Source organism: Camellia sinensis, unplaced genomic scaffold (genome assembly GCF_055761805.1).
Source record: "Camellia sinensis isolate YWXY unplaced genomic scaffold, ASM5576180v1 Unanchor3, whole genome shotgun sequence".
Taxonomy (NCBI): domain Eukaryota; kingdom Viridiplantae; phylum Streptophyta; class Magnoliopsida; order Ericales; family Theaceae; genus Camellia; species Camellia sinensis.
Genome location: NW_028129178.1, coordinates 9,309,224 through 9,329,960, shown reverse-complemented (window position 1 = coordinate 9,329,960; position 20,737 = coordinate 9,309,224). Strand labels below are relative to the sequence as shown.

At 37.7% G+C, this 20,737-nt stretch overlaps 1 protein-coding gene across 3 annotated transcripts in view; it reads right to left on the bottom strand.

Moving 5' to 3' along the window:
* Positions 1-970: 970 nt before the first annotated feature.
* The window catches only part of LOC145789250 (serine carboxypeptidase-like 7), a 41,785-nt gene continuing 22,018 nt past the window's right edge, over positions 971-20,737 (bottom strand). For 2 of the 3 annotated variants that reach the window (XM_082912400.1, XM_082912398.1), the window contains 5 exons: positions 12,997-13,068; positions 12,513-12,631; positions 3,087-3,200; positions 2,942-2,987; positions 1,101-1,433 (listed from right to left, as the gene is read on the bottom strand). In XM_082912400.1, coding sequence (XP_082768526.1) covers positions 1,350-1,433; positions 2,942-2,987; positions 3,087-3,200; positions 12,513-12,631; positions 12,997-13,068 — 435 coding nt within the window. In that variant the 3' untranslated portion in view covers positions 1,101-1,349. Of the gene's footprint in view, positions 1,434-2,941; positions 2,988-3,086; positions 3,201-12,512; positions 12,632-12,996; positions 13,069-20,737 lie in introns of all 3 variants that reach the window. The other variant, XM_082912399.1, reaches the window with a different exon arrangement.

Genomic DNA, 20,737 nt, shown 5'->3' with positions numbered 1-20,737 from the left:
TACTTAATACAAATAATATCTTATCACATATATCTTGATGACATAAAAATCTAAAATAAAATAATATATAGGACGCGTTTGGGTAACATTTAAATTTACAGTTATATGTTTATAGTTACAGAATTTTTAAAAAATTTATTCAAAAACTCCTTTAATTCTTGTTTTTATTTTGAAAAAAGTTGTAATTAGTTTAGTAACCACAAAAAAAAAAAAAAAAAAAAAAGAAGAAGAAGAAGTTGATTTCACTTTTTTATTTATCTATTCCATTTCTTCTTTTTTTCTCCAATCTTTTTCACCAACCCTATTGCACATCACTACCATCGACCACTATTGCCAATGACCTCATTTGCCAACCACCTCCCTCGACTACAAGCCACACCTTCTACCACTGCCAACTACCTTCCTGCGATAACCACTTTTGCCAATTGATCACAATCTCTAATCGTCGACAACCACTTTTGACCATTCCTTTCCACGGTCGACAACTACTTCCAGCGACCACCAATTACCTCTTACCAATGACAACCATCTTTAGTCAGAGACTCTCCCGTCCGCTAACCATCCATCACCGTCGACAATTACATCTTTCACTTGTTTTCAAAATACAAATTTTAAAATACTTGTGTACTAAGGATGAGTTACATGGCACCAAAAATATATCAGTGACATGACACCAATTATATTATTGAAGTGAATTATATATATATTTTTTCTAGAGTTTCATCATTGTATGGCACATTTGTTACTAAAAAAAGTAAATAAATAATTGCATGTGAAAAGTCCATACTTATGAGGTCATATATGTTATTTGGTCTAAGATTTAATCTTTTTTGGTGATAAGGGCACGCGTTGTCGTTGCAATAAAATTGGCCAAAAAAAGTCATTGGGCATCGAAGGAGGTGGCTGGTGGCAATGAGGTGGACAAATATGTGACATTAGTTATGTGACATTTGGAAAGATTGGTGTCAGCTTTTGGACAAATAAGTTACATTTGAATAGATAGACATATAAATAAACTTTTGGACAAATAAATGTGCTTTCCAACCGGTAATGTCTTGTTGGCCCCAAAAAATTTACGCATGGGGCTATTGGCCCAATAATTTAAGAAGTAAACATCTGACTTGAATACCATATTTTATTTCTAGATCCACTGGGATCATTTTTCGCACAAGCTAGTGAGCATGGACACTTGAAATATACGAGCCTATCCATTTATTGATCACTTTCTCATAGTATAAAAATAGTTGCATCAATAGATATGACCATGTCTCGTATTGGAGTTTTGGCAGCTTGAAAATGATCACACTTTTGGGTGTTGGCACATCCATTTGGCTAAGGTAAAACATTGATCATAGGGGTTGATTAGAAATCCATCTTTCGAACATAGCACGACATTCAACAGGCTTGTCCTGTGGAGCTATATGTTCTCCTCCCTGTTAACACACATAGAGTTAACACACACAAAGACAAAAAAAAAAGGGACTGGGGGGGGGGGGGGTTTGGTTGGTGGGTTTAATTTCACTTTCTTTTATACTTTAACTATTGTCATTTTTCATTTTTAATTTTATTCTTAATTATTAATTTTATTTATTTAGTTATTGAAGTATTGAGTACAAACTTATCTAAAACCTGAAGTTGCTTGATAAAATGACAACTTTGTTGTTTATATTATATTTTTAACATGCCCCCTTATGTGTGCTCGAACTTTTATTCTTCATAACAAGCCAAACATATGCAAACATGTTTTAATTATTGGGTAGGTGGTGAGGCTGAAAGACATGATATATTGTCTGCTCATATACCTTATTGAAATATTGACTACAAACTCATCTAAAAGCTCATGTTGTTAGAGGGAAAGGGCAATTTATTATTTATATTATATTTTTGACATTATTCTATAGAGTGTCTTATTTATTTATATTTCAGTTCATATGATCCAGCTCAAGATAAAATGTACAAATTAATTGTGGTGGAATTCTAACCTATTACATCCATACAAAAGGTAGTTTTATAATCCGCACAATCTAAATCATACAATCAACCATTTATCTTCTCACTCACATTATACTAGACAACTCACAACCTATAACCAAATAATCCATATTCTTCTTCACTCCTTATTTCAAAATAACGAGCAAGAAAAATGAGTGTCATGTTGTGTGGTTTAAATTGTTTAAATTTTAAAATGACATTTTTGCCCATCAAATTAGTCTTAGTGGTCATATTTATTCTTCATTGGGCTAGCTTAAAAGCCAACTTATTTGTCAAAAAGGTTTATTTTGCTAAAAAGTCTTATATCTTCTGACTAATTCATGTTTTGCAAAAAAGTGAACTTTAACTACTCAATAAATGTTAAGAATATGGCAAATAAATTAGTTTTGTACGTTTTTTGTTGACTTATTTTTACCCAAGAAACTAGTTTTGAAACTAATTTTCAATAAACAATCATCGCCAAATAGACTAAGTCCACCCTCAAATTAGAAACCTAGGAACCAATTACACAAAATTGATACAAATAGAATAAATGACGATAATTTAAAAGATAAAAGTGAAAATGACCTAAAAAAATACGAAGTGCGTAAACAAAAAATAAAGAAAGAAAAAACAAAAGAATAAAAGAATGTACTTCACCTTTTGTACTATTTTCATTTTTTTCTTCAAAAAATAAAAAAAGAAAAAGAAAAATGACGCAGAAAACTTGTTTGGCTATTTTTTTTTTTTTTTTTTTATAAATATTTTTCGAACGTCTCCTTTGTTTAGAAATACTTTTCTCAATTTTTAATAATAACTATTTTCACACAAAAATAAAAAGGAAAGTGTTTTCATTTTTTTTTAATTATTTTTATTTTAAAAAACATGAAAACCAAAGATAAAAAATTCGAAACGATACCACACACATTTAAAAAATATGCAAAACAAGTGAAGAGAAAAAATATCATACCTTAACCGTAGCAAATGTCATCCGATTGGAGTAAGTCCTCGTATAACTACACATTGTCAATGAAAAATAAATAAATAAATAAAACAATATTTGCAATAAGCTTTCTTCAAAGAAAAATGAATATGAAAAATTGAGGTGAACCCACCCGGCAACTTGACCTTGGACCCACCATGAACGCCAGTCATCAACAATGGAATAGTTGAGAGCTCTAATCCATGCTCTCGTTCCCAAGAATGGAACTACCATATCGTGATCACCACTGTTTCAGCCATCATTACACCAACAACTTCTTTATTATTATTATTATTATTAATTTGTTGTTGTTGTGTGTAGGAACCAATTCTCTACCATTAAAGAAAAATTCGGTTATGTCTGGTTAAGTCTGACTTTAATGATCTAAACAGTTTATTATGTAAATTTTTTGCATATTGACTCTCCAAAAAAAAAAAAATTAAATTAAATTAAATTGATCTAATAATGATTATTATATATAATTTCATGAGATTTAACTTCAAAAAATAAAGGTAGGTTCTTTTCACCATGAATCTTAGTTCTTTAATTGTGTTTCAAGAAAATATAATGAAATCATGTAACAACAATTTATTACTTTTTTTTTTTTTTGAGTGTGTGTAGATGATCAATACTCAAAAGACTTATAAAAATAAAAAGTTAGATAATTAAAATGAAATATGTGACAAGACTGATTGCCAATTGGACAGAATTAAACTTCTCTCCATGTAGAAGCCAAATCCTTTTTTTCTTCTTTATGGATTTTATTTATGAGAGCCTTTATTTGTCCCCACAAATCAGTCTCTTTACCCTCACCATTTTATAAATTTTGTTTATTACCATTTTATCTCTAAGTAAATTACCATTTAAAAATTGAAACCTGAAAATTATACAAATATTGCATCATTGCTAAACCCTCTCCCTTTGTCATCCCATTCTCGATAATGTCTTCTCTACACCTCACTACCCTTTCCCACTTGCCACCCGCTCTTCCGCACCTTATCACCATCTGCATCCCTAGCAACACTTGCCTCTTCTTCTTCTTCCTTCCTTCCTTGCCACACTTGTCCACCTCATTTTTAGTCTTTCGCACCAACAATCCGATACCATTCCTCTCTTCCGCCCTCCCCATCTTCCTATTTGCAATATCTTTCATCTCCACTACCCTACCTCTTCATTCCCTTACAATCTACGTGACATCCCCAGTCCCTTCCTTGCTCTCCTCACAACCTCCACCACCTAAAATCCTAGTTATCGTCATTGATGTTGCCTACAAAACCCTCAACTGAGAGATCTAGGTTCATCTTCTCCTACATATGAAGTATGAGAGAGGACGGAGAGTAAAGAGAGAGTGAAGAAGAGAATGGATGTAGAGAGATGGAGTGAGGTTAATATTGGACCTAAACTTATCCCTAATTTTTTATTACAATATTATTTCCATTTCTAACCTTTCAAACCCTAACCCTAACTCTACACCACCCACTGCCACCATCTTTGGCTGCCACTCCTAGCCCTTACTAACCCTCTCTCACTGCTCCCTACCACCATTAACCCCTTCCTATCCCCACACTCTCTCTGTCTTACTGAAAGTGAGATAGTGAATGTGCCAAAAGCATGTATTGCCTTCCTGGGTCAATCTTGGTTTTGAATCCACATCAGGAAAGCAAAGCTAGAAAGGAAGGGAATGAGGATGGCATAGAATCATCTATGGTCTCAGCTATGATGGCTCTTGCTTACCCCTAGCCCCAACCTCACCCTCTTTACAACACTTTGTACTTCTTAAACTCATGGGATTACTTTGACACTCTTATTATTGTACTTGGAGCCTCTTTGGCTGATGTTAGAGTATTGATTGGGGTGATATCACAATGGTAAAGTAAGATTGGACCAAAAACATTGATTCAAATAATTGTCCCATGAGTAGTCTTCACTGTTTTGCCCTTTTCTCTTTCCACACTTTGAATTTGAATGTGCGGCTAATACCATTGGAAAGCTTGTTTTCGGGGCTTCGATTTGGACACAAGAATGACTTGAAATGGAGTTTGAATAAGAGAGGTATGTTTGTTTGAAATTTGAGTATTTGTGGTAGAAGTAAGTCTGCTCGAACGAACTTTGCACCGCTCGAGTGATTTACGCGAATTTCAGAGATTCTGGGAGCTTCTTTTCACTGCTCGAGCCAAGCTACGACCGCTTGAGCGGTCTGGTCGATATTAGGCACTTTAAAGTCACTTTTTGGCCAAAATCTTTATTCTTTCTTCATCTCTTCACTTACCTTAGATCCACCCTAGATCCTTCATGGAGGTTGAAAGGCAAGCTTGGATCAAGAGTTCTACTGATTATTTCGTAATTTTGCAAAGTTTCAAGTGGGTTCTCATCCTCAACTTCCAATCTTGAGGTAGAGGTGTCTTTAACTTGTTATATCTTTAATTTGATACCCACATGTGGTAATTTCATTAGATATTCATTCTTATATGTATATGTATATGTATATGTATATGTATATGTATATGTATATGTATATGTATATGGAGTGTGTTGGTTAATAAATGATTTGGAAGGATGTGGTCAATAACTCATTCATTTTGGATGGAATTATGTCTTTTATTGATGATTTTCGATGTTGATAAGGAAAAGTAGTCCTTAATTCATAAAGGAGAGAAAACCCCAAATTTTCCATAAACCCTAGTTTTGAGATTTGTTCAATAAAGAGGGGTTTTGCTCAATTGGTTTCAAAAACATGAAATTGAATGTATTTACTTAACTTTAAGGTTAAAATGTAAGCTTTGAACTTTTCTCTATATACACCTTGAGTTGGTAAAGGTTGTTAATGAGGTATCCTCTATTATTGATGTGTAAAGTAGTGAATTGTTATGAATTGAAATCATTGTAGGGAAAATTGAAGATTTATAAATTCATGCATCATATGCATTCGAAATTTCTCTTTTGACACTGTGATGAAGTGATTATTGAAAAGCGGTAGAGGGTAAATAGTCTATGAGTCCGGGTAGTGAGTCGGGTTGGTTTTTGAATTGTGTAATTGTAGACACCCCATTTTTGACCGACCTTAAGATTCAGACGTCATCATTTGAGCACACGGTGATCGCACATGTTTGTGCTCGTTTCAAGTTTCCGGAGTTTTTGACTGAGTCCTTTGCCTCGAGGCCTCTGAACTCTTTGTGTTTTGGCTCAGTTTGTGGACCATGCCTTATTGACCTTTCCTGGAAGGAGAGAGAGGTCTGTAGACCACTTTTCTCTCCTGTAGGCTAGTTTCTAGTTTCCAGTGCCATCGGCCGAGCGCCTTGTCTCGGGACCGCTTAACGTTCTCCTTTTGGCCTGATTTTCGAACCATGCCTTGTTGCCTTTGCCAAGAGGGAAACAGAGGTCTTCAGACCACTTTTTTGTGGCCGTAGACCACCTTTCCCTCGTAGACCACCTTTTTGTGCTCGTAGACTAGTTTTCGAGACTTTCGGCAGCGTGCCTTGTCCCGCGGGCTTTTGTCTTTCATCCTTTTTTGTTTGTTTTTTGCACAAACCTTGTTTTCTTTGCTTGGAGGGTGGAATAAGGGGTGTAGACCAGTTTCTTCCCCTGAAGACCACTTTTCTTCCCTGCCAACCAGTTTTCTGGTCCGCCAGCTGGTCTTGGTGGTCTTTGGACCACCAAAAGTGGTCGGCAACCATGCAACCACCTTGCTTTCTTTGTGCAGACCACATCTCCCCCTTGCCGACCAGTTGGTCTCCTTGCAGACCACTTTCACTGGTCGGCCGACCAATACAAGTAGCTGGCCGGCCACTTCAACTGGTCGGCAACTTTCCTGCACTTTCTGCAGATATTTTCCATGCCAGCTATGTCAGCTATTGGGCACAGAAAGCATCCTTCATACACGTGTACGGAGGGATTGGTTCAAGCTTCAAGCTTGCTCAAAAGCTTGATGCATGTTTTTCTATAAAAGGGAGCCACCTCCCTCTTGTCTCAGGTTCAAAATTTGCATAGGGCATATACATATCATCTATCTCTATACTTCGTCATTTCTCTTCATATTTGTGCTTAAAAGTGTAGTTTCTTCACATTTTTGCACATAAACACCTACTCAAACACCTTTGCTTTGAAGTTGAGGCACCTTGAAGTTGGTTTCGGTGTTTTTGGATCACTTTTGGTCCAAAAAGGCTGTTGGAGTTGCTGCTTTGAAGTGTTTCTTCAAAGGTGAGACTTTAATCCCTTAAAGCTTTGTTTTTGGTTAAGTCTTTGGCCCTATTTGCATGATGTTTTAGGCTTAAATTTCTACTGCAAAAAGCTTCATTTTCAAGTGCTTGAAATGTTTGTTTAAGGCTTCTTTGGTGTTGGGGGTGGTCTACCCCTCTTATGCCTTGTTTGGCTTTGTTTTGTGCTATCCTTTTAAGCTATTGGGACCACCTCTTTTTGGCCTTCTCTTTCAGTGGTGGAAAGTGTGTTTTGAGGTCCCAAATAGGAGGGGGTCATCCCCTCTCCTTGTATCTTGGTTGCTTGCCTTGTTGGCCTCATGTTTGAGCATGGTTTTCTAGCATGTGTTGGCTTGTTCTCAACTTGTTTTTGGTGTTATTTTGACATCAAATACCTCTTTTTTAGCTTGGTTGAGTCACCCTTTGCATGCTTTATACACTTGTAGTGTAAATTTTGCATACTAGCCTTATATGCTTGTGTTGATAGCTCATCTTTCTAGCATGTTTTGGCCCTATCTCAGCAAGTTTTTGGTGTTATTTTAGAATGCCTTAACTCTGTTTTGGGTTGTTTTGATATCCTCTTGCATGCTCCTTGCACTTGTAGTGCAATTCCACTCACTAGCCTAACATGCATCATGTTTTGGACCATCATTCTAGCATGTTTTTGGCTCCACTCCAACATGCTCTAGGTCTGATTTAAGTGTTTTGGGTCATGCATGCTTTGCTTTGTATAGCCATAGTGCATTTTTGCTCACTAGCCTTCAGTTTCCAAGTCACTAGCATGCATTGCTTGGGCTATTCGCATGATTTAGCATCATTTGGTACATGATTTCAGTGCATGTAGTGTGGCCATACACTCACATGTGTCACTCTTTCAATGCTTTGGAGGGTTTGTGCTTTATGCCTTAAGTATGAGCCATTGTGTATGCCATCTTGCCTAAGCTTTTGGGCTGCCCTATCAGTGTGTTTTTGGTCTTGTTTTTCATGATACAACTCTGATTTTTGTTGGTGAAGTCATCTCATGCTTGGTTTTGGTAGGTGTAGTGTAATCCTCCTTGTTGGCCTTGCATACTCCATGCTTCATGCCCTTCATGCTAGCTTGTTTTGGCTACACTCCATGCATGTTTTAGCCTCATTTTGACATGCTCTAGGACTGCGTTGGGTTGTCTTGGCCATATGGTTCATGTATTGCATAGCTGTAGTGCAATGGGCTTGACTAGCCTTGTGTTTTCATGCCTCTAGCATGCTTCATTTGCGACATGTGCCTGATTTGGCATCATTTCTCATGATATTTCAGAGCATGTAGCATTGCCATGTTCTCACTTCTCACTCTTTGAGTGTTTCCAAGAGTTGTGCTCTTATGCTTAGTTGATTGGCCAATGCATGAGCATGCATTCTCTTGCTTTTCATGCCATCTTTTCAGTATTTTGGCCACTGTTTTGGCATGATTTAGGTCTGTCCATATTCAGTTTAAGTCCATTGAGCATTGTTTTGCATGCCTTTTGTGAGATGCTATTTCCTAGTTTTGATGCCTTAAGCTTCTAAACTTGCCATGCACGCATTGTTTGCATGATAGAATCTTGGGCCTAGCATTGGTAGAATAGCATGTTGCTTGCATGTTGGTGTATTGCATTGTGTTTGCATGTTGTTTGCATGTTGTTACATTGCATGTTGTTTGCATGTTGTTACATTGCATGTTGTTTGCATATGCATGCATTGCATTTTGTTTGCATGCCATTAGCATTGTTAAGTTGATCATGTTGCATTGCATTGTGTTTGGATAGGGTGTTAATCCAAACACGAGAAACAAGGGACGTTTCATACTTGAAGTGATGAAACGTGCTTTATTTCTCGGTCGCCGACCCTCTTGATCATGCATGATAAAGGCGGAAGCTCTTATGTGTTATTTGTGCATTTATTTATATTGAAATGAGCAAAGTTGGCTTTTCGGCCATCGTGCATTGCGATGCTCGGTTGGTGGCGCGAGAGTCGAGTACCGCACTCCCTTGAGCTCATAAAATGATAGGGAGGGTGGTTGTGCACACATACCTTGCAAATACACTGTTGTACCCCTTCTTGTTCTCTGTTGCAGGAAACTAGAGTTGTGCAGAATTTTCTGGTCGGCAGACCAGTAAAAGTGGCTGGCCGACCACTTTTTCTGGTCTGCAGCAAATGTAAGTGGTCTACAGGTGGTCTACACCACCAATAAGTGGTCGGTAGCCTTCCTGGAAGTCTCCATGTTGGAGTAGAAGCTATCTGGAGGTTTGTGCAGTGTTCTAAGATCAAATGCAAACAGAGGCAAGTTGGGGCATCGTAATGGATTTTCGAACGAGGCGACCGAGCATGCATGCATTTCTCATCCTGAGGACCACTTCTTACTGCTTTACTTAATTGCTTTGCTTAGCTAGTTAGCTATTTGGTTCTGTACTTAAGTAGTTAATGCATTTAGCTTCTCATTTGTGTTGTAATTAGTTAACTTGTTAGTTAATTAGTTTCGTTTTGTAATAATTAGCTTAGATTAGCTAGTTAGCTTATTATTCGAACCCTCTGTCGAGAGGGCAAATGTTATAATAAGGGTGCGTGTGTGTGATGCATGTCTTCCAACCCCCATTTCTTTCTCCCTTTTACTTATCAGCATTCGATGGTCAGTTTTAGGGCATGTTTCAATTAACATCCTTATGCTAGCATGTTTGTATTCATTCATTCATCTTGCATGCACCAGGCTCGGGGCATCATACAAACTACATTTTATTTCAATACCAATTTGAATACATGTTATCTAAATTGCATTAACATGACATCTTAGAATAGCCGAGCCTATTTTAGCTGCATTTTTTGCATGTGTTGCATTAGGCATTGTTAACATAGCTAGGATCATGCATTGATTACTAACTAGCTTCTTTTTTGGCTCGGAGTACACTGTGAGTGTTTATGTTCTAGCATACTTTCATATGTGTGAGTGTTTCCATGATAGCATGCTTGCCATGAGGCTATTTGCTTAATTGCTATAACTGCATGAATGCCTGTGGCTGAAGGTTGGATTGCTTAAATTGGAACAATTCATCGAAATGCGAGTTTTAAGCCTACTTGAAGTGGCAAAATCATGTTTTCTTAAGCCCACTTGAGGGTGGCAAATCCGCATCTTAGCCTACTTGCGAGTAGCACCCTCAAACCATTTCAAACAAACAAACATGAGATGTTTTGTTCCAATTTGAACGATTTAGTCTATACTTGTGTGCCGTGCGCATCACGTAGTAAGTTAGATTAATAACCGGAATAAGAATGCATATGTTTTCAAAAATAACATATCATGTTAGTAGAGGCCGATCTTTGATCGGGCGAGCGGGGGTGCTCATTTCAGGACATTCCCCTCTTGTACCCAAGTTCCCGAGCCGAGGCAACTTTGGTGATGACGGACACATGGCCTTAGGCACGAGTCAGGGTTTCCTAAATTTTCCCAAAACAAAATATTTAGGTGGCGACTCTAAAATCTGGCAAAGCAGTCCATGTTTGGCGCTTTTTGATTAAAATAGATTTTCCAAAATGATTTGCCAAATTTGGATTCTTTGGTGATTTATCAATCTTACATTGCACTTTGTGAGATTAGATTCAGAACCGTGATAGGAGTCTGAACTGTAGTAGCTAAGAACAATGATTCGAGCGCGGGGCGGAGTTCAGGCGGTCTACAATAATGTAATTGGTACCCGTGCGGGGAGTCAAGGTGCCCAATTGCTCTGTATGCGCATATCACCAGATGAACGTGGGAAAATCATTTTGGATGTCCATGAGTCCGCCATTTCTAGAGCTGGCAAATGTGGAAAAACATGGTTTTTGGGTGCCCACAAGCCCGCCGTTTCTAGAGCCAGCAAATGTGGAAGGAAAAATGCTTTTGGGTGCCCATCACCCTGCCGTTTCTGGAGCCGGCAAATGTGAGACTTTTTTCAGTATACAAAACTATATTTATATATGTATGCTTTGATTTTTGGTTCATACTTGCGATGACATAGTATATTTACCACCCGTGGATAACGTGGAAAGATTAAGAAAATTTCATGCATTGCATGTTTTCACTCACATACATAGACACTCATATACATCTTCATTTCTATATTTCAAATGTTTGCATTGCATGTCTTTCAATTAATTATATAATTTGTTCAATTCATTACCTACTGAGCTTTGCTCACCATAAAGCTAACCAATTTCAGAAAATGAAAACTAAGCATCTCCTAACTGATTTCTTGAGAAGAAGAAACCGTTTTGGAGTGTTAAACCTTTTGTTGAAATCTTTTTTGTGTTCAAGACTAAGGTTGTATTGTAATTGGATGTCACTTTTATGCTAGTGTAACAAAGAACACATTTTTTAAAGAAGTCGACTTGCGACTTGTCTTGTTATATATTTTCTTACTTTTGAACCATTTTCTTTTGTTTGTGGATGTAATGAGACAATATTGTAAATCTTAAGGGATAGATTAAAAGGGAACAAAATGTAATAAATGTTATTTCATTATTTTTGTCTCTATTGGTATGGTGTGTGTTGTATGGCGGGAATGCCCAAGTGAACAGGATTGGGAGGTGTTCTCCCAGGGAATTACATTCTTTAGTCCTTCTTTACTATTTATCACCCCTTTCTAGCCTATCCTTACCCTCTTCAACCTCTACCTCATCCTTTCACTTCCCTGTGCAACCCATTTGATAGAGAAAGAGGAATTGTATAAGAGTGCATTTAATAAAGAGAAACAGGGAGAGGAGGAGAAGCTTAAGAAAACGAAAAATGAGAGGTATCCAGGGAGGATAAGTAGGGGTTGACATGCCAAAGAAGAAAAAAGAGGGGCTAGGGAAAGGCATAGGAGGGTGTAAACGGGGTTGGAAGCTAATGTAGTAGGTAAAGATTGGCTGAAAGGTAGCAACAAGGTGAGGGATGGGTTACTTGAGGTAAGGTAGAGGTAGGGGCTAGGGTTACAATTTCATATGTTAGGAATGAAGGTAGAATTGAGATTAAGGTTGGTGTTCGAAGTAGGGTTGGTGGGGGTGGGTGAGGGCGAGCTTTAGGGTGGTAGAGGTATGGGGGATGGGCTACTTGAAGTAAAGGTGGAGACAGGGGGCTAGGATTAAAATTTCATATGTTAGGGATGATGATAGAATTGAGATTAAGCTTGATGTTCAAAATCAATAAAATAAAATAAAATAAAATAAAAATTATGGTGGTATTGAAAGAAGATAGGGGTCCCAAAAAAATAGATGAGTGCTATTAGCAGCGTTATTTTTAAATAGGCACAATGAGGTGAAATATTGTGTAACTAGAAACACCATTATTTATTGCACTTAATTTCTTTGTTTTAACGCAAGAAACATAATGATCTCACCTGTATATGAGAAACTTGTAACCTTTAGTGCTGAGGTTCACATGATATTGGAAACTGTCCCAAATTGATTGAGTGTAAGGCAATCCAGAGGCGCATCTTTTCCATTCCTCTATGCTTCCCTATTTTAAGAAATACAATTCATTTTCATGATATTTTTCTTATAAATAGTTTTAAATATCAATAGAAACATAATTGTTTTCCCTTGATACATTTCAACAAATCAATGAAAAGGGGGGGAAAAAAATTCATGTACATTGGCCAATTCACAATATGTAGCAATTTGTACCTGATACCATTGGTTCACAATATTGATACGACAAGTTATGCTACTATAAAACACATTTTTTTCACGGTTAATGATTTAAAAAAATTTCACAACCCATCTCTTAATTTTGAGACATTTCACTTGATCTTCTCGATACTAATTTTTCTCTCAATACAACTATTTAAACTTCTTATTCTAAACAAATAATGAAAGATGTACCTTTCGGATATGAAGCGCTTCTCGGACTCTATCATCATTAAGCCACAAATGGGAAAGTTTATATGCATGAATCTACAATCAAGGAAGACAAGTGAAATAGTCATAAGACATAATCTCTTTCTCAAACCATACTTATGGGATCATTGGGATAAAATGCAATTTCAAATGATATATTAAAGCATCAACAGTACTAAATCTCATTGTCATATTTTAGCTATGTGACAATACAAAAATATCAAAGTTTAGGAACCGTGCTCCAATTGAATAGCGCAGTTAAAGGTTTTCCATTAGGGTTTTCACCCGTCTTGGTCGTCATCTATTTGTGGAATACTTTATCATTTTTTGCAGAGCTATCCAACTAATGTTGTATCTCTATAATATATATATATATATATTGTAAATCAAAGTATAATGCAGCGGGTAAAAAATTCAGATCATACCTTAGGTGATAGAACCTGAAGCGAAGAATCTCGTGGGTAAATCACGTGCTTCAAGAATGCGAACAACAAACCCAGAAGTGGAGTGATACCACAATATGAGTATCACCCACACAAGTCAAAGTGCAAAAAGCTTGATTGTTGTTTGCTAATGGGAGAGAGTCAGTATGGGAAAAACATACATTGTTTCATTATGTCATATCCCATATATCATGTCAGATATATAGGATAAATATATCATCTATCCATATCAGTTGATATGATAGATATAGATATCATGAGTGGTTATCCAAATAAGTTTTGAATTCAAATTCAAACTTACATGGATAAGGTTCAAAAGGTTCATGGGTCATGCCACATGGGCGCCCAATTTCTAACATCTCTCACTCGCACATGAGTTGGCATGACACTACCACATCTCTATCTCTATCTCCCCAAAAATGAACAATCTCATACTAGCCAATGCACCGTGCGATCGCTGAGAACACCTGCATGTGGGAGCTCTATACTAGAAACTCAATATGAGTCAGCATAAAGACATTAACCCAAAATGAACAGAAATAGTGTCTCATGTACCCAGACCCATCTAGCTACATCGGTCCAAAAACATCTCTAATCTCTCAAAGAGCATGTTTGACTCTCCTAGGTCCCACATTATATTCACACCCAATCAGCATCCCATAGAGAGCGATGTAAGTGGTCGACACTGAATATAGAGCAGAGATGTAGAACTAGATGATCTTCCCTTCACCCTCATATCATTTATCATTTTCCCAGAAATGTCCCTTAAAGTCGAATCATACATGACCGCAGGCAACATCCCAAAGTAGCTGAACATCAACTCCTCATCTTATGACATAGTCAAAGGTCACAAAAGACACAAAGTGAAGTCATTTAGGGAACAATGACTTTTAGGACTCATACGGTAAAGAAGCAGAGATCCATTCTTTCACCTTGCTAACGGGTTGATAAGCACATACAGTACGGATGCATGTTATAGTGGAGTAACTCTTCCAAAGAGTGATGTTAAACTCACACACCATACAAATCTTAGTCTAGTTGCTCTTAAGCGCACAAGTCGCTTCCTAGCGTCTAACTCGAAATCTCTATTTGCTCGCCTCTCAAGCATCAAATGAGATCTCGCATCTGGCTATCCATAACAGGCACATCATGGAAAAGTGGGTACTCTCATATCCATGGTCAGTCTCTAACAAGACCTAATCTTGGCTCCAACCAAGGCGACATAGCTAGTGGATAATTTTAGCTTCTCTATTTGCTCCAAATACAGTAAGCCACTAGTCTCATCCTTGCTCGCTACCTAGCGCTAAGGGCGATTGCTCGTGTGAGTGAGCCAATCTTGCTTGCTAACATCAATTTATTCATTCTGTGTATGCTAATTCACAAACCATTGCAAAAAGTAGGAAACATAAATGTGTAATAGAAACAAATATGAATACTAATGGCATAAATATCCCAAAAAATATGAGTTCAACTGAATATACATAAATATATCACCACCTACGTAGTCCTAAAGCCCTAACATGACTAAGATAAGTATCTCTAGCAATGGGCTTAGTCAAAGGGTTCGCAACCATGCAATTCATAGGGATGTGCTCGAGGATCACTTCTTTCTGTGCCACAATGTCTCTGATAAAGTTGAACCTCACATCAATGTGTTTCATTCTGCCATAGTATTTAGGATCCTTAGCGTAAGCGAGTGCAGCCATACTGTCACAATGGATAGTCACAGGGTCTGAAGTGTGTGTGACAACATCCAAATGCTGAAGGAATCTCCTCAACCAAACGGCTTCCTGAACGGTAGATGAACAAGCCACAAACTCAGCCTCCATAGTCGATAAGGCGATACGAGATTGCTTCTTACTGCTCCAAGAAATAGCACCATCGCTAAGCATGAAAGCATATCCTGAAGTAGACTTACGCTCATTTAAGTCTCCTCCCCAGTCCACATCACAATAGCCAACTAGATGTAGATCTGAACTTTGGTAGCAAAGTGTGTAATCTGCAGTCCCTCTAAGATATCGTAATATCCTCTTAACTGCTTTCCAATGAGCTGGTCCTAGGTTGGATGGGTAACAACTCACCAATCCGACTGCATAACAAATGTCAAAGTGTGTACACATCATAGCATACATCAAGCTTCCAACAACATTTGCATAGGGAATATAGGCCATCTTTTCATTTTCTTCTAGAGTCTTAGGACCCACATCAAGGCTTAGGCTCTCGCCTTTCGCAACAAGAGTGTCAATGGGTTTGTAGCTCTATATCTGGAATCGCTCTAGGATAGTTTTAATGTAAGTCACTTGAGACAAACCAAGAAGTCTACTAGAGCGATCCCTAAGGATCTTAACAGCGAGCACATAGCTCGCTTCACCCATGTCTTTCATCTCAAATGTTGAGAACAACCACCTTTTAGTGGCGGCAATCATCTCCTTGTCATTTCCAGCCAATAATATGTCATCTACATATAATGACAATATCAAAAAAGTGTCCTTGGACTGCTTAATGTACACACAGTGATCTTCATCGATCATCGTAAACCCATTAGAAATAATGGCTCGATGAAATCTCAGTTTCCACTGTCTGGATGATTGCTTAAAGCCATAAATAGATCGTTAAAGCTTGCAAACTTTGTGCTCCTGACCTACTACCACAAAGCCTTATGGTTGATCCATATAGATCTCTTTATCCAATTCTCCATTGAGAAATGCAATCCTAACGTCCATTTGATATAGCTCTAAGTCCAACTGAGCTACTATGGCTAAAATTAGGTGAATAAAGGCAAACCTTACAACTGGTGAAAACGTTTCCTCATAGTCCACACCCTCTTGTTGGGTGTAACCTTTCGCCACAAGACGAGCCTTATACCTTTCTATGGAACAATCCGCTTTGCGCTTGATTTTGAGAACCCATTTGTTCCCAATAGTGTTGCGCCTTGGTGGCAAATCAACCAAGTCCCAGACATGATTTTTCTTCATAGACTCTATTTCTTCATCAATTGCAGTACTTCATTCTTTACTAGCAGGGGATAAGAGAGCCTCTTTGAGATTCTTAGGCTCCATCTCATCACTTGGAGCAATCATGAATGCTTCCCCTTCAATCTCGAAGCGACGACGGGGTATAGCTCCACGTTTGCTTCTATATAGTTGAGAATCCTGAGAATCCTCATCCATTGGATCTAATCCATGGACAGGTAGATCGCTCCCATTGTCCCTAGGAGCTTGAGGGATTATCTCCTCATTCTCTACTAGGCTACTAGGTGCGCCTTCAAGTAGATCCTCCATCTTATAGAGTTCTACATCTCTAGTCACCTCACCTCTGCTAGGAAAATGCCCCTCTAGGAAATCCACATCTCGTGACTCAATTTCAGTCACACTTCCATCCGGATGCTTCCCAATAAATACATAGCCCTTAGAATGCTCACTATAGCGAATGAAGATACACTTCCTTCCTCTAGGGCTCAACTTCCCAAACTTATGAGAAGCGTTGTGTATGTAAGCTACCGAACCCCAAGGCCGCAAAGTGCCCAAATCAAGCTTTTTGCCAGTCCAGATCTCATATGGGGTGGAAGGAACTGATTTGGAGGACACACGATTAAGGACGTAGGCAGCAGTCAACAAAACATCTCCTCAATAAGAAATGAGAAGATTAGCTTGCGCCATCATTGATCTAACCATGTCAAGCAATGTGCGATTCCTTCTCTCCGCTACACCATTTTGCTGCGGAGTCCTAGGAATTTTCAATTGCTTGATAACTCCTTTTTCCTCACAGAGCACTTTAAATTGCTCAGATAGATACTCACGTCCCCGGTCAATCCTTAGAGCCTTAATGCTCTTGTCTAATTGATTCTCAACCTCATTAACATACCGTCTAAAGCAATCCAATGCTTTTGACTTGTGAGAAATCAAATAGACATGACCAAAATGCTTGCAATCATCTATAAATGTAATGAAATAAGGTGCTCCATGTCTTGCCCTCACATTCATTGGTCCACATATATCAGAATGAATAAGTTGTAATGGGATAGATGCCCTTATGGCTTTCCCAAATGGTTTCCTTGTTGCCTTTCCAACAAGACAGTGCTCACAAGTAGGCAAAGTGACTCTAGCTAGTGGGCCTAAAAGATCTTCTCTAGCCAATCTAGTCATCATGTCTTGCCCTATGTGGCCTAATCTAACATGCCATCTCATAGAATCATTATCACAAAAAGTTGCAATATTAGAAACAGAGCCATTGGCATTTTTATTAAAACTAGAATCATCCACATCCAAAACTAAAAAACCATCTGAAAGATAACCAAAACCATAAAAAAAATTGTTCCCAAATAAATGCTAACACCATTATTCTAAAAAAAAAAAGCTAAAACCAAGGCTCATCATGCTAATAACTGAAACTAAGTTTCGCCGAATATCTGGAGCATAAAGAACATCATGAAGATACAAGGTGCGCCCTTGTCGCATTTCTAGCTTGTATGTGCCAATGCCAAGCACCTCCACACTGGACTCGTTCCCCATGTGAACTTTTCTGCTCCCAGCAGGTACTCGGCGATACTCAACGAACCCTACTTTGTCCCTCGCGATGTGGTCTGTTGCTCTGGAGTCTACAACCTAAAAATGAGGAGAATAAGCAATTAATGCTTGACTAGAAACAAAGCATTGAATGCGAGAAATTAAGTAAGGGAGTACCTTCTTCTACTCAGGGTAATCCCGAGCGAAGTGTCCTTCTTTGTTACAATTAAAGCATGTCAATTTAGCCTTTACCTTCTTGCCACCTCTCTTGCCCCTACGCATGAAATTTCTAGTGCCATTGGGCTTTAGCGCAGCTGCTGCTTACTTCTTAGGGGCACCTTTTGCTTTTCTACGTTTGAACTGAGAAGTCCTACGTGAGCTCGACTCAACCACCATAGCAGAACCATCAGACTTAGCCGCCTCAAGGTGCTCAGCCTGTAGCTCCAAATGACGCGATATGTCTTCAAATGTTTTCACACTCTCATTATGCATCATTTTCTACTTCATCTGTTCCCAAGAATTTGGCAGAGAGCAAATCACAACTTGTACTTGTTGTTCTTGAGTCAAATTGTGCCCAGCAGCCGCAAGTTCACGTACCATAGCTGACATGACTCTCAAATGCTGCTTCATCAAGTGATGCGCCCTTTTTTGATAGGAGTCAAACTTTTTGTCAGTCCACGTAGCTTTGCCAAAGAGGTAATACCAAACTTTTGCTTGAGAGCTTTCCACATCTCAAATGCAGTCGGCCAATGCTCAAACTCACTAATTAAGTCGTTGTGCATGTTGCTCAACATAGTAAAGCACGCACACCGATCTTTGTTACGCCAAGTCTGAAAGACTTCAAGATCACGACGATGTTGAGCTGTATTGCCCTGTTATAGCTCAACCATCAATTGTTCAAGTGTGGTCAACAATTCTTGCTCATTGAGGAGGTATTGGATCTTACGCACCATATGTCATAATTGTCGCCATCCAATTTCTCTCCCTTAGTTAAGTCTACCACAACTGTCTTAGCAGCCATTTCTACATATAGAGTAAACAAATGCGCAAGGGATATTAATGATAACAACACAAAAATTATTTTGCAACATAAAAAAAACTAAATTAAATTAAATAATGATAATATTACACATGTCTCAAGATCGAAAATTTTCTATGCTCATAATCATCTCTTGCGCCTCTAGTGACAATTATCAAAATTTAATTTAATTCTATGCACAAAAAAAAAAAATTAATTAATCTCCCACTACTTATGGCATATACAAAGCATGATAAATTCCATACAATAGCATCTTAATGTAAATTTACAAATAACTCATGCTATATGCATTTAATAATGGAATTCAAATAAATAAATAAATAAATAAACTAATTATGCTTCTCTAATCACAACATATTACAAACCAAAAATATATATATATAATATACTGTATTTAATATTCAGATTATGCCATAATAGAATGTACATCATTCTAAAATTTTCTAAAATTTTTCTGAAATTTTATGAAATTTTAAATAACTAATAAACACACATAAAAAAAAAAAATAAATATTACAGAATCTGGTAAACTGAAACATTTATACCAATAGATAGTAAACATTTACAGTAGTCTACAATAAAAATTTCAACCCCAGAAAATTAGTCATGCAACACCAGAAGCATTTTAAAGCAGAAATAATCAATTATTATCTCAAGAAAAATATTTTTTATTTTCATAAAAATTTTAAAATTTTACAAAAGATAGAAAATTTAATTCTGAGTCTAACAGTACCAACCACGCAAAAAACAAACCTATAACGAATTATTTATGACCATTTAAACCAATTCTGGATTAAAAAAAAAAAACAAATAGTGCCTTAACATCAGCAGCCAAGCCAGCCAAGGCGGCAGAGAAAAACGAGGCGGCTCAGTGCGCGGCTTAGAGGGCGGCTCAATGCACGGCGCGCGCGTGGACATCGCGGCTGATGCGCGCGTGATGGCGCGTGGAAGTGCGTGGCACGCACATGGCGGCGCTGTCGTCGTCAGATGGCGCATGGCTCACACGCCGCCTTCTAAGGTGTTTTCTGATCCAATTTTGGTACTACCGGACTCCATTTTCCAAAATAAAAACATTTATGGTCTTAAAAATGACATTTAATGAACATAAAAATGAGGTGTATTATACTCTAAATCTAATGAGAGTGGAAGTGCAGAAACCCTGCACTTCATCTTCCTCCTTAGTTAATTTTCATGCATATAACGTGTATATATTTATATAAAATTATACACATTTTTAAAAATAAGCACAAAAATATCCATACAAGGCTCTGATACCAATGTAAATCAAAGTATAACGCAGCGGGTAAAAAATTCAAATCATACCTTAGGTGATAGAACCTGAAGCAAAAAATCTCGTGGGTAAATCACGAGCTTCAAGAATGCGAACAATGAACCCATAATTGGAGTGATACCACAATATGAGTATCACCCACACAAGTCACAGTGAAAAAAGCTTGATTGTTGTTTGCTAATGGGAGAGAGTCAGTATGCGAAAAACATACGTTGTTTCATTATGTCATATATCCATATCAGTTGATATGATAGATATAGATATCAGGAGTGGTTATCCAAATAAGTTTTGAATTCAAATTCAAACTTACATGAATTAGGTTTAAAAGGTTCATGGATCATGCCACATAGGCGCCCAATTTCTAACATATATATATAATTCTTAATAGTAATGTCAAAACTTTGGCAATCTACCAAAGCTTGTGCCAAGTTGGCATAAATAATAGCAA